The sequence below is a fragment of the Fimicolochytrium jonesii genome, assembly GCF_025526975.1.
Source record: "Fimicolochytrium jonesii strain JEL569 chromosome Unknown EV422scaffold_16, whole genome shotgun sequence".
Classification (NCBI taxonomy): domain Eukaryota; kingdom Fungi; phylum Chytridiomycota; class Chytridiomycetes; order Spizellomycetales; family Powellomycetaceae; genus Fimicolochytrium; species Fimicolochytrium jonesii.
The window spans coordinates 541,226-553,999 of NW_026515683.1; the positions used below are offsets into that span (position 1 = coordinate 541,226).

Sequence of the window (12,774 nt, forward strand, 5' to 3'; positions counted from 1 at the left end):
ACCCCTCTGTTACCAGACGCCGGGGGGAAGGCACAGACTGACAGTTTTTGGCTTTTTGACGCTTTCTTTTCGGGGCGGGCGCAAGGACTCCTCCTCCCCCACGGGGCTTGCAACGAACGACGGACGGATGCAACAACTTCAACAACTTTTTGCTCGGTCGGTCGTGAGCTACAACGTTGGTCGTGAGCGAGGATTTCGCTTATGATATATGTATCCATGATTCCGCAATACATACCACACCATGCAGTCGAGGGCACCCACACATCACATCCATCCATGGTGCCCCCGTCACACCCCCACATCACTTCGCAGAATGCTACTACGTACAACCACCATGTCTGCACGTAGGCCTGGGCCACCGTACCGTTGAAACCGATGACGGACCGCAAAGACTCCTTCTCACGCAGTTTTTCTCTGCCTTGACGAAAGAAAAACCCCCGACGCCTTTCGAAACAAATCTTTCGAAAGCATCCCAGCGCCCCATCATTGCCAGATACCTAGAGTATTACCTGCGTATGTATACAGATTTGCACTGACCCCCACACCTCACGATCCCACAAATTTTCCCATTTTCACATCTTTGTCGTTTTCACGATTGGGCAGAAATACCTCTCGGTGAAAAACTGAGAATATCCACAACGGTGCATGGACAATGAGGCATCAAGTTTTCCCTCGCAGATCTGTCGTGCAGCGCGGGGCTTCCGAGTGGGCGGAAGATATCGTCCGGTGAAGGACTCTGACTCGGGCGTTCCAGAGCGCTGCGGGGCCTGACCATGGTGTCGATGACCTCGGCCCACGTAGCGCACTGCTAGGAGGACGTCCTTCCCACCTGCCTTCGGAAAATCTAACTGGGGACGAAAAGCCTGTCTCCCACTCTTTACCGAGCGACCTACAAAAGGGGGGAGCAGGGCGGGCTCGTCCCATTCCTCTCACCACCCATCTCCCCTTCCCCCCAACCCCACCCACAGCGATGTTCATCAAAGCCTCCGCTCTCGTCCTCCTCCTCACATCCACGCTCACGCAGGCCGCGGTGCGCAAGTACAACCTCGACATCGTCAACGGCAACGTCAACCTCGACGGCACAACCCGCGGCGCGGTGCTCGTCAACGGCCAATTCCCCGGAACGGTCATCACGGGAGAAATCAACGATGATTTCGAGCTGACCGTTAACAACAAGTTGACGGATGAGACGATGGATCTACCTACCGCCATTCACTGGCATGGGTTCTTCCAGGCTAGGACGGCGCATGAGGATGGGCCCAGTCATGTTAACCAGGCGCCGATTTTGCCTGGGGACAGCTACACGTACAGGTTCAAGGCACGCGACCAGGCGGGTACGTTCTGGTACCACTCCCACTTCCACGCCCAGTACGTTGATGGGTGCCGGTCTGGTATCATCATCCGTGACCCCAATGATGAGCACAAGGGGCTTTACGACTATGACTTGGATGAGGTATGTTCTGGCTTGAATGGTTGAGATCTTGCAATCAAGAGGCGGGACATTAACAGAGATTTGTTTTTCCGTCACCAGCATCTCCTCCAGTTCTCCGACTGGTACCCCCAGAAATCCAGGGTGTCGATGGCAGCCCTCACCGCCTCCGGCTCCGAGCCCACCCCCTCCGTAATCCTCATCAACGGCCTCGGCGGCAAGCAAGGCAGCTACGTTGTGAACGTCGAGAAGAACAAGCGATACCGCCTGCGTCTCCTGAACAGCGGCGCCATGGTGCCCTATGAGATTGCATTCGACGGCCACGAATTCGACGTCATCGAGGTCGACTCCGTCAACCACGTCCCCGTCCGCGCTTCCAAGCTCACCATCTACCCCGGTCAACGTTACTCCGTCGTGCTGAAGGCGGACAAGCCTGTCGGTAACTACGCCATCACCATCAAGCAGCTTGACGGCCCCGATGCACCCGTCACGACCACCGGTATCCTCCGCTACGCCGGCGCTCCTGCCGTCGCCCCCCGCGGCCTCGTCTTCCCTCAACGCCGCGCGTCCGCCCCAGCGCTCAAGGACGACATGCTGCACCCCACCCGCCCCGACCCGATCCTCTCCAACCCCAAAATCAAAGCCGACATCACCATCCCCATCAAATTCAGCAAGACCACCATCGGCGGCAAGAGCGTGTGGCAGATCAACAACTCCCCCTTCGAAGCCCCGCACGACAACGTCCTCGACGCCGTCCTCCGCCACGGCGCAACGACCCAAGCGGATTTCGCCAAATCCTCCAACATCTTCGTCCTCGACAAACCCAACGCCGTCGTCGACCTCGTCTTCTCCGGCGCCGCCAACGGGTTCAACCACCCCTTCCACCTGCACGGCCACGCCTTCTCGGTCCTCACCGCCGGCGCCAACCCCGTCATGCGCGACGTGCAGGCCATCGGCGGGTCCAGCCAGACCCTCCGCTTCGTCGCGGACAACCCCGGCGTGTGGTTCATGCACTGCCACATCGACTGGCACTTGGAGCAGGGGCTGGCGGTCATCTTTGTGGAGCGCCCCAATGACATCCGCAGTGGACCGCAGAGCGTGGCCCCGTCGCAGGAGTGGTTGGACAAACATGCAAAGTGGGAGGCGTGGCGTGATGCCCATGGAGAGCACTAAACTCTACCTAGTGTCCCACATCTTCATCCGCCGTTGTTTTTCCGCTACCCCCATGATCTTCACGGCGTAACCCATTTACATAGAATCATGTTCCCCGGCATTCCCCCAGGGACTTGAGCCATAGAGATACCTTTTTTTCCATATACATAATTCGATATTCCGTTTCATAGAGCTCTAATTCAACCTAGGCTAGCCAGACTAGTGTACTTGTGCTTTGCAAACTGTTTTCCCTTAATCTTATTTGACCATTGTGGATCATCCGAAAGATTCTCTCCATTGCTGTTCTTTCTTTCTGCTGCTGACGAGCTGTACATGTACTCCAAAGACGGTCTCGACGGGCGTATTGTTCGGTCATGTCAAACATCCCGACTCGGATTCCGATAGGATAATGCCTACACTTCGCCAATTCTTGGCCGAGTCTCCATTAGTCGAGATTGGGCACAAGAGCGTCGGAAAGGGTTCGGTAGCGGTCAACTCAATCCTATGTTCCGAAGTCCATTCGAACGCGAGGCTGGCACTTGTCTTCCGATGGCCTGAGTAACGATGTTTCCCGGCGAGCAGGTGTGTGGCGATGATTTGTTCTCCATGTAGTTAATGCCTCACGTTGATTGACCTGAACGGAAATCTGCCACGTTGCACCTTTCCTCCTCATCACTGCGAATCCTCGATCTATTCTGAAGGCCCCCAAAACACCACCAGAGTGGGCGGTTTGCTGGTAGCCGTCAACGTCCTTGGCCAGGGAACGGATCCCTTCTTCGGTGTGCAGCCACCTGACGGGTACGGTCTCGGCAGCGACACGTTCGCCCGTAACAGCAGAAATCTCGTCACGGCACGATTGTTCTTTCGTGGTACACACATGCTTTTTGAGCACAATGGGACCGTCATCAACATGAAGAGTGCCATCGTTCCGAAAGTGATGGTGGAAGCGGTTTCTTTCATCCACTCAAAGGTGAGGCGAAAAAGTCCTTTTGCGCCATGCATGTTTCCAGGATGGTGGCGGTGTTGGCTCCCGCAACATACAAGTTACGGACGACATGCCGCACCACGCGAGAGCCCCCAACCAACTGGCGCGGTCCGGGCGGGTCTGAAGTTTCTGATACAGCGACTTGATATCCGCATTGTTCCTGGGACTGACGGTGCGGTAACCATTCTTGATGAGGGCGTCGGGCCATGCTCGGCATGCGAAAGCTAGGTTTTTCCCCAGGTCGGCGGGTCGGCGCTCTACGTGGGTGGCGATCTTGCAGATGACGTGTAGAGAGAGGGAGGGAGCCGTACTGGGTTGTTCGCGGGAGACGAGGTGGTGTGGGAGGGTGAAACTGTCTGTATGAGCGGGGATACTGCGGGAAAGAGAGCACTTGAACAAGTTGGGTTTCAGACGTCAGGCAATCGAAGAACGTTCATGGACATTGACGGGACCGCGCTGTCGAATTCTCTGAGCATTTGCCGAATGCGACTTGGACCCCACCCACACGTTAGTCGCACATTACAAAAGGCCGCTCGCGACGAAACTCCGTCAGACTTTCCTCTGGACTCAATATATCGACATACCCAAGCGCAATCGTCCTCCTATGCTGCGTAGTAGCTTGTAACCTCCGTCGCTCCGGGTTAAGGTTCCCAACCTCCAAAATCAACGGTGCATCACAACCCGCCCGACCTGCAAACCATGGGCTCTTCTGATTCTTTCCACGTCATCGACCACACCATCATCGACCGACAAAGGTGGCAGAGCCATCCAAGGCGACGACGACGAGTGTCAGGTTCTCAGCGAGCACCACTTTCCTCAACGAGCTCACGGACGCGCTCAACGAGCGTCAAGCAGAACCAGAAGCGGACCGACACCGTGTGGCTGAAATGGAAATGCAAACCAAGAACACTGAAGTGGAGAGGAAGATGGAATGGATGGAGAAGAAGATGGACTGTACGTGGGAGATGCCAGGGCGCGCCGGGGTATGTATGAGGAGGCCCGAGCGAGTATTGCGGCGGGGGCTGAGACGCAGCAAGCTCCGTCTATTGGAGAGCGGGCTTGGCAGCGCCATGTTGTAGTGAGAGAACGAGCTTTTATGGCGGCGTTGACAGATTCTTAGCTTTAGTATCATGGAGGAAAATATATTGGGATGAAACGATGCTGTGGTTTCTTGCCCATCATATCAGTGAACTTTCCTGGTCAACCTTGTATATAGCGTGTTGCACCTTAGCCATCCGATGAGTTACAGCTAGGTGAAAATAGGTCTTGCGCGAACTGGCCCATCTGTTACCCTTTATGGGATCAAAAGAAGAGCGACTTGTAAGCGTCTTTTGTGGCAAATACGGTTCGGTTTGGTGTGTAATGCATTCATACAGATGCATTCATGTTCTATTTTCAAGTTTGTGAACATCGTCATTGAGGTGTAGGGCTAGTGTGCATGCAGGAAAAAAAGATACCCTTGCTACTCCGCTCTTTACGCCTCAAGTTACCGCCGATTGCCTGGGAATGTCCCATAGGTCGGGGACGCTCAAGCGTCAAGTGCGAGATGGCGCTTGCTTGGCCAGTCGTTGCGGTGTGCTGGCTACCGCGATGAGTGGGATGCGTCCGCCAGAGTCCGAGCGCACACGCCCACCCAGGTCGATCGTTCAGATCAGCTCAAGCGGCTGGCTATGGCTCACACCTCACTCCCCCACCCATAATCCCTCTTGACCTCCGCCACCCTAACCTTATAAACGCTATAAAACTCCTTCCTCCCCACTTCCTGCGCCGCAAGGTGTTCCGCGACTCCCTTCCACTTCCGGACACTCTCCTCGTCCGTCCAGTACGACACAGTTATCCCCAACAGCGTCTCTGCGTTGCGGGTGGATTCCTGACCGAGGTAGCCTGGCTGTTGGGCGGCGAGGGTGGACATGCGGGTTGCGAGGAGGGAGTAAGATGGGGAGGGGGCGTGCAGGATGTTGGTGAAGATGACGGCAAAGTAGGGGGGTTTGGGGGTTGAGGCGAGGTGAGATTGTTGCGTTGCGGCCATGTTGGAAGGGGTATCGGTGGTAGTGGGGACGTCGGTGTGGGTAGCCGGTGACAGACGTGCCCTGTGCTGCTCCGAGTTGTGCTGTGTGGTTGGTTAATTGCCGCCCATGCGACCTCCCACGTCCCTTGTCCAGAATTGGTCCAGCCGAAGTGGGGAAGGGGAGAAGCGACGCGTGACTCTTGCTGTCGGAGCTGCCCCTCTTTCGCCTGCCCTTGTTTTTATATCTCTCGCAACGCTTTCCATCCTTACGGTCAGAACTTCACCAACAACCCTCACGGCACACTCCCCCTCTCTATCTTTCCACCACAATGCATAGGATGATCCTCGCCACATGGATGACGAGCCGCAAAACACGACATGTCGGGATGAGCATAACGAAGCGACCTGGCGACGCGGTACACTATTTTTTACATTGAGAGCGATATGCGTATGGTCCGTCAATGGGAAAGATATACCTCTCTACTTGGCTCTCTCGAGGACGTCAAGGTCTGGCATCAAGGACGAGGCAGGCGGGGGAGATAGACTCCTTCGTTTCCTATTTCCGGGCATCTGAAGAACGCAGTCGGTTGTCAGCAAATCGGGACCGGAGAACCCTAGCAAAATGCATGACTTTGAAAGTAGTCAAGGCCAATACAACTCCTGGAGGGATCAAGGAAGGAAGCGCTTTGAGTGACGACCCGAGCGATGATTGGTTCAGGCTTTGGTAACCGAGAATCCGACGGTGACCCGATATCTCGTAGCAAAGAGAAACGGCTGCGTTGAGCAAGTGGGAACGGAGTACGTTTTTGCACACTACCTGAATATGAAGCGAGTCCGACTCTCAGCTCTGTGGGATACTCTCATGCTACGAGTGGAGATCCGAGACGATTCTGGGCCGCAAACGAAAATATGGCACTGGAACATATCGCACATCACTATCATATGGTGATACCTGGACGGGGCTCGTCTATTGAACCGACACTAGCAACAATGCAGTAACATCGCTGTGTGTCGTGTTGAGAACGGTCATGAGAGGTGATAACGGGTTTGGGGACGAGGTCGTCGCTCTCCTGGACCGATCGCTATCGCTGATTATTCATATCTCGTGCTGCCAGAGGAAATACAGTCGTTACTGTTCGGGGGATCTGTGGATAGGCTGATAGAAGTGCCTCCGTCGCACTATTCGCAACGTCGATCGAGATGGACGTCGCCAACGATGGCGACAATTCTAGATACCGAAAACGCCGGTACATTATTGCATCGGTACCGATGAGCATTCACAACATCACATCCGAGGCTTGCATACGCGCACTTGGTCGGTATTATTTAGACCGTCACCCTCTCCATGTCAAGCCCCGGGAGTTCGCGAGTGGTTCACCTACCCCAATCGACAAGAAGTGAACATGGCCTGGTGGCAGAGGGCACTATGTCAACAATTCCTGCCTCACGAAGATGAAAGCCGACGAGACCCCGAACCGTCCCGTCCAACTCGACTATCGTGTGCCAGTGTTTTGTGTCGTGTAGCCGAAGAGCTCTTATGCATTCACATAACGAAGCATAGAAATTCTCCTAAACAACATCCTCCCCGCTAGAGATCAATATGTTGAGATTCGGCCAGCGAACCTGGATTGGCTAGATGGAAGGCAAGGGTAGCTTCCAATTGGAGTATTTCATCACTCACACTCCCCTTCCAATTCCAGACATCTGTCAGCTTTCATCGCTGCAGCCGTGGGATGCGAGTGAGGAGATACAGAACGTATTGCGACGCCATCCCGCCTGATCTCCCTCCGCGACCGGGCGTCTACCTCCCACCGTACGTGAATGTATCAGACGGGTGAAAACCAAAACGTTATACGACGCTCTGTTCGTTTGGGGATGGGGACGAGCAACACTATTATTGTCGCAGGATGTTGACGGCACTCGAGGAGTCGTGGGAACGAGATAAAATCCAATAATGATGCAGCCGGACTCTGTAATGCTAGACCTCCAATAAATTCGTTGAGGCTTCATATGGATGGCGGGTGGGATGTTTCGACATCTCAAACAAGCAAACCACTCTCCTGGCCTCTTAGCGCATGTAGTAGCATCGCACCCGCTAGTCTCTTGCTAGTTCTGGGTCGCCAGGTGGGAAGTTTGTCAACGCGTTATGCGGGAAATCACGGGGGCCCACGCGTCTGACGTAATCGGTGGGATTCTTGATTGATACGCTTGCGAGCCAAATGCTTAAAGGAAATGATTAGCGGCCGGGACATTCTGCGTGGTGTTGCCGCTAATCAAATATGTACGCCGCCAGCCAGCCAGCAAGCCATATCAGGACTCAGGAGTGCCGGATCAAAACGACAGTGTGCTGTATATAGTAGCGCAGAAACAGTGATATATATGCATGTCCAACCAGCCCTCACCCGCTGTGGAGATAGGCCGCCAGAGTGGGAATGCGAGTGAGGTATAGCCGCCTGTCAAACGGAGCTGCTTCCTTGGCGTATACATATAGCGTGTTCCAGTTGAACGATGGCTTATGCTGGCTTTGAGTACCATAAGTTGAGGCGTGTGTGTTGCGCTCAGTTCTGGAGGCTCTGGTTGATGCATTGAGACTGACGTTATTGCGCAAGTTATACTCCCCCCACGTTCCCGTTCCTCAGAAAGCCCTGCAACATCCCAGTCTGGAACCCGGCGAAGCCTGGTGGAATCCAAGCCAACCACCCTGTATCGCGAATAAGCTGGGGGCTTGCTGCCTTTTACCCTCCAGTGACGTTCTTTCGGATACCTGACAACGGTCCCAAGATCGTGGTGCTGCCATTTCGGCAAGCGGCATAACCCGTCGCCACACTCTACCCTTATCTCTGGTTACTTTTTGACGACCCCGCCATCTGCTTCCAAGGAAAGCTGGTCTCGTTCGTGACGTCGCTCAGGTGCAGGAGAGAGTCCCATCTCAAACTGGTTGCGTCCAATGAGCTATCAAGCTGGACACTTTGCGTCTCCTCAACACCTGGAACAGCGCTACAGCACCAGCCGCATTCGGGATCAGCAGCAACTCCAACAGCAGCACCAGACATTGCAAACATCCTGGGCGCCTTCCTCTTCGCTGCCGTCTCCTCATAGGCGACCTGTGGATCGGACTTCAACCCTCTCAGCCACTGCCGGCACGGAGCCACACTTTTCGCTCAACAGGCTGAATCCTCTAGCCTACGATAGTGGCGAGAAGCCACATTACGCCAAAGCCACCGTCAGCAACAAGACCGGCAGTAGAGAAGACTTCACTGGGTGCCTGACCGCCAGCAGCTTGACACCGCACTCCCAGTATCCGTCCCAGCTGGCCATTCCGAGCCCTCGTAGTAGCAGCTTCACGGACTCCAATCACGCGCCGTACTTCCTGTCACCCCATTCCCAGACACACCTCCCTCAACCAGACGGTGCGATCGCAGCTGCTGCCACTCGAAGGAAGTCGGTTATAGGCGCCGGGTCATTGCGCGGAGAGGCTACGAAAGCAGCATCGTTCGAGAATTTCCCACTCGCTCGCCCAACCGGCCGATTGTCGACGCCACCATCTGTTTCCCACCAACCTTACCACCGTACGTCAGAGCAGTCCTTACCTTCGCCGCTCTACCCCGCTATATCCTCTTCCAACCTGTCAAACCGTACTGCAGCCGCCGCAGCCGAGTCGGACAGCGACCTACACACTGTCATGACGTCTCGGCCGAATTCCGGGGGCGCCACGACTTGGCGGGCGATAGCGATGGGGCAGTCGAGTGCGCCCGTAGGTGGCGGGCCGATTCCAACCTACCACAAACAGGGGAGCCGGCAGGATAATAGGTACTCTGGCGGAGGGCCACCTGGTTCAGCGAGATCGACACGGCCTGTATACCCAACCACCACGTCTGGTGCAATTCCATATACCCAGCACCAGGAGCTAGCAGACCCATCGAACGCACGAACATATCACGGAAACCATCCGACTGATCAGTACTCCGCCGCACCACCGCAGCAGCGGTCAAGTCAGCCTTCACCCTATCACGCAAACCCGCAGTACGATCGAGCAGCAGCAGATTACGCCGCATCAAACAACCAAAATGCGAGAAATGTAGCTCGACCTCTCGGCGCTGGCGCCAACGGAAAGAGCTTCCTGCCCGTTCCAAATAGCCCGTCATCGCCCGCGGTGCAATCAGGCGATCGTCCAGCGTACAAGAAGCCCAATGGATCAGCTACTAACATTCGTGAGGACACGCAAAGACCACTGGCGTCGGAAACGGGTAGAATGCTCTACGCACCTGTGAAAGATGCTGCGACGTGGGAAACAGATGGAAGTGCCACTTCGGGGCCGAATGCTCCTATCCAAAGACCGATTGCGACGGGGGGGCGGGCAGCGGACGATACCCTTTTACCTATGGCAGCCGCTCACGGGTCGACGAGAACAAATGTTGTCCATATGGTCGATGGGAACCCACAAGGAGAGTACGATTTGTCAAACAAACAGTCGTGGAACCAGAGGCAGGGTGAAGTCAAAGTGATGGGAGGACGAGCGCCAGATACTGGATCCTGGCGAGTATCTCTGACACAGAGCGGAATCGAGCTCCATCAGGGCCAGGGACAGAGGCAGGGACACGGGTACAAACCAAGCCAATACGAGCAGGACGATGGCCAACCGAAAGGACCCATGCAGAACTATCAGCAACACCCATCCTACCAACCGCAACAACCTCATCAACAACAACACCAGCAACAGTTACCACAAATGAAGTCACAACCACCCACAACCTCTAACCAACGCTCATGGCAACGTCTCGCCTCCGTCGGCGGCACCGCGCCACCGAGCAACAAATACAACCGGCACTCCTACGCGAGCGGCTCCAATGCTGCCACTGGACCAGGACCCACGGCCAAATATTCTGTGAATGTGGACGATAAGCAGCGGCAGAAATCGGCGAAACCGGGTGGGAGACCTGTTGTTGGTGCGAATGCGAATAGTGGGGCGCCGGTGACAACTACCACGACCACCACCGGGTTGAAGGATCTGAAGTTGCCTTTGTCGCCTGAAGGTTTGTATATTACACGTCAGAATTCACTACTTTTGGGACACTCCCGCTAACTTTTTCCAATTCACAGCAACACTACAATACTACAAAGAACTCCTCACAACCTACGAGCAACGCGAGATCATGGAGTATCGCGAGATCTATTTCGCTGGTGCGGCGACCATTGCGAAGATCGGGTGTTCTAAGAGAAGGACGGGAGCTGATATGGCGGATCAGTGCAATGTGCCTGGGGCGGGGACAAGTTCGAAGGAGGAGGGGGGTGGGGGTGGGAGTTTTAATCATGGTAAGACATTAAATCATTTGACTGAATGTTTGTGACAGGGTTCGGAGTATTTACGAGTATCACCACCGCAACAGGCTACGACGACTCCCGCGGCGACTACTACCTCACCAAACACGACCACATCAACTACCGCTACGAGATCCTCTCCCTCCTCGGCAAAGGCTCCTTCGGCCAAGTCGTCCGCTGCTACGACCACAAAACAAAAGCCAACGTCGCTCTCAAGATCATCCGTAATAAGAAACGGTTCGAGCGACAAGGGGCGGTGGAAGTTAAGGTTCTGGAGAGGTTGAGGGAGGAGATTGGGAGGGGTGGGGGGGAGAGTACGGTGCAGATGGTGGAGAGTTTTGCCTTTAGGGGCCATCTCTGTGTTACTTTTGAGCTTCTGGGGATTAATCTTTATGAGTGGTTGAAGGCGGGCGGGTTTAGGGGGGTGCATGTGGGGGTTATTAGGAGGTATGTGGTGAGAGAGGGGAGGACTGTTTCTGGCTGCTCGCTGGACTTTGTGACGGTTCCTGATTGTTTTTCATCCAAGGTTCACATTCCAAATGTTGAAATGCTTGGAGCTACTGTGTAGAGCCAGCATTGTTCACTGCGATCTCAAGCCTGAGGTAAGAAAGGAACATCGCCCTCTCAAGGTATGATGACACAACCCACTAACTCCACCTCCACAATCGCCAGAACGTCCTCCTAAAAGACCCCTCAATAACCGAACCCAACCGCTCAGACGTCAACCCCCTCTCCGCCGCCATCGCATCATCGTCCCAGCCCCAGCCCTCCGCCCTCAGCGTGGACCCCGTCCCGACCGACTTTGATCCTAACCGCCCGGCTTATGATATCAAAGTGATTGATTTCGGGAGCAGCTGCTTTGAGGATGAGAAGGTGTATACGTATGTCCAGAGCAGGTTTTATCGGAGTCCTGAGGTTATACTTGGTGAGTTGCTGGATTTTTCAAACTGCCTCCTTTGAATTGGAACTCACACTACCTGGATCGATGATAGGCCTCACATACAACACCGCAATCGACATCTGGTCCCTCGGCTGCATCCTTTGCGAGCTCTACACGGGCTACCCGCTCTTCCCCGGCGAGAACGAAACCGAGCAACTCGCCTGCATCATGGAAGTCCTCGGCGCCCCCGACCTCGCCCTCGTCGACAGGGGTAACCGGCGTAAAGTCTTCTTTGAGCCCTCGGGTAACCCCAGATTGGTCACGAATTCAAAGGGGAGGAAACGAAGACCCGGCGCAAAGTGTTTGGAGCTGGTGTTGAAGGGGGCCGAGAGGGGATTTGTGGATTTTGTGGGGAGGTGTTTGGAGTGGGATCCGAAGAGGAGGATTACGCCCGCGGAGGCGTTACGGCATGAGTGGCTTGTGGGTGTTGGTGGCGGTGGGAACGGTGTACCCCCATCGCAACAGTATACCGCACCCTACGCGCCACCATCAACGGACCAACCCCGCCGAAAAGCGCAGCAGCAACCGACTTCTGCAACCGCCGGCGGCCTCGCAGGCAACAACAACGGCATGGTCGTCGGAGCATCCAACACATCTTCCCGCAATACCGTCACCAGCGAAACCTCCATCGACTCTGGCAGTCTCTCCTCCTCGCAGCCCTCACGGTACGGAAGCTCGGCAGGCGCGTATCGACAACAACCGCAGTACAGACAACAAGCTACCGCATACACTACGTCTCAACAGGCATCACCGCTCGCCCAGCAACTCCAACCTGCTGGTGGAAGCAGGGGCGCGACACCGGATTATCAACGGTCGCAGCAACAACAGCAGCAGTGGGCTTTGCAGCAACAACAACAACAACAACAACAACAGCAGCAATTGCAATCACGTAGTGGTGGAGGTGGAGGTGGAGGTACGGCCGTTACCGGATCCGCTACATG

General features: G+C 55.2%; 4 protein-coding genes across 4 annotated transcripts; 3 read left to right on the plus strand and 1 right to left on the minus strand.

The window, feature by feature from the left end:
• Positions 1–970: 970 nt before the first annotated feature.
• EV422DRAFT_598399 (laccase) lies at positions 971–2,602 on the plus strand (the record flags this gene model as incomplete). Its single annotated transcript, XM_053073641.1, has 2 exons — positions 971–1,453; positions 1,532–2,602. 2 exons carry the CDS (start codon positions 971–973, stop codon positions 2,600–2,602), a joined length of 1,554 nt encoding a protein of 517 aa, XP_052924575.1.
• A 2,299-nt stretch (positions 2,603–4,901) lies between these two features.
• EV422DRAFT_534050 (uncharacterized protein) lies at positions 4,902–5,768 on the minus strand. Its single transcript, XM_053070644.1, has one exon. The coding sequence runs from the start codon at positions 5,593–5,595 to the stop codon at positions 5,242–5,244; it is 354 nt and encodes a 117-aa protein (XP_052924576.1). The 5' UTR covers positions 5,596–5,768; the 3' UTR covers positions 4,902–5,241.
• A 2,501-nt stretch (positions 5,769–8,269) lies between these two features.
• On the plus strand, positions 8,270–11,087 carry EV422DRAFT_104423 (uncharacterized protein). Its single transcript, XM_053064540.1, has 4 exons — positions 8,270–10,607; positions 10,675–10,755; positions 10,821–10,887; positions 10,962–11,087. The coding sequence occupies exons 1-3, from the start codon at positions 8,522–8,524 to the stop codon at positions 10,880–10,882; spliced, it is 2,229 nt and encodes a 742-aa protein (XP_052924577.1). The 5' UTR covers positions 8,270–8,521; the 3' UTR covers positions 10,883–10,887; positions 10,962–11,087.
• Positions 10,913–12,253, plus strand: EV422DRAFT_497610 (kinase-like domain-containing protein; the record flags this gene model as incomplete). Its single annotated transcript, XM_053067958.1, has 4 exons — positions 10,913–11,340; positions 11,420–11,495; positions 11,659–11,818; positions 11,886–12,253. Coding segments are annotated over 4 exons (1,032 nt in total), but the record flags the coding sequence as incomplete, so codon positions are not given.
• Positions 12,254–12,774: the final 521 nt, after the last annotated feature.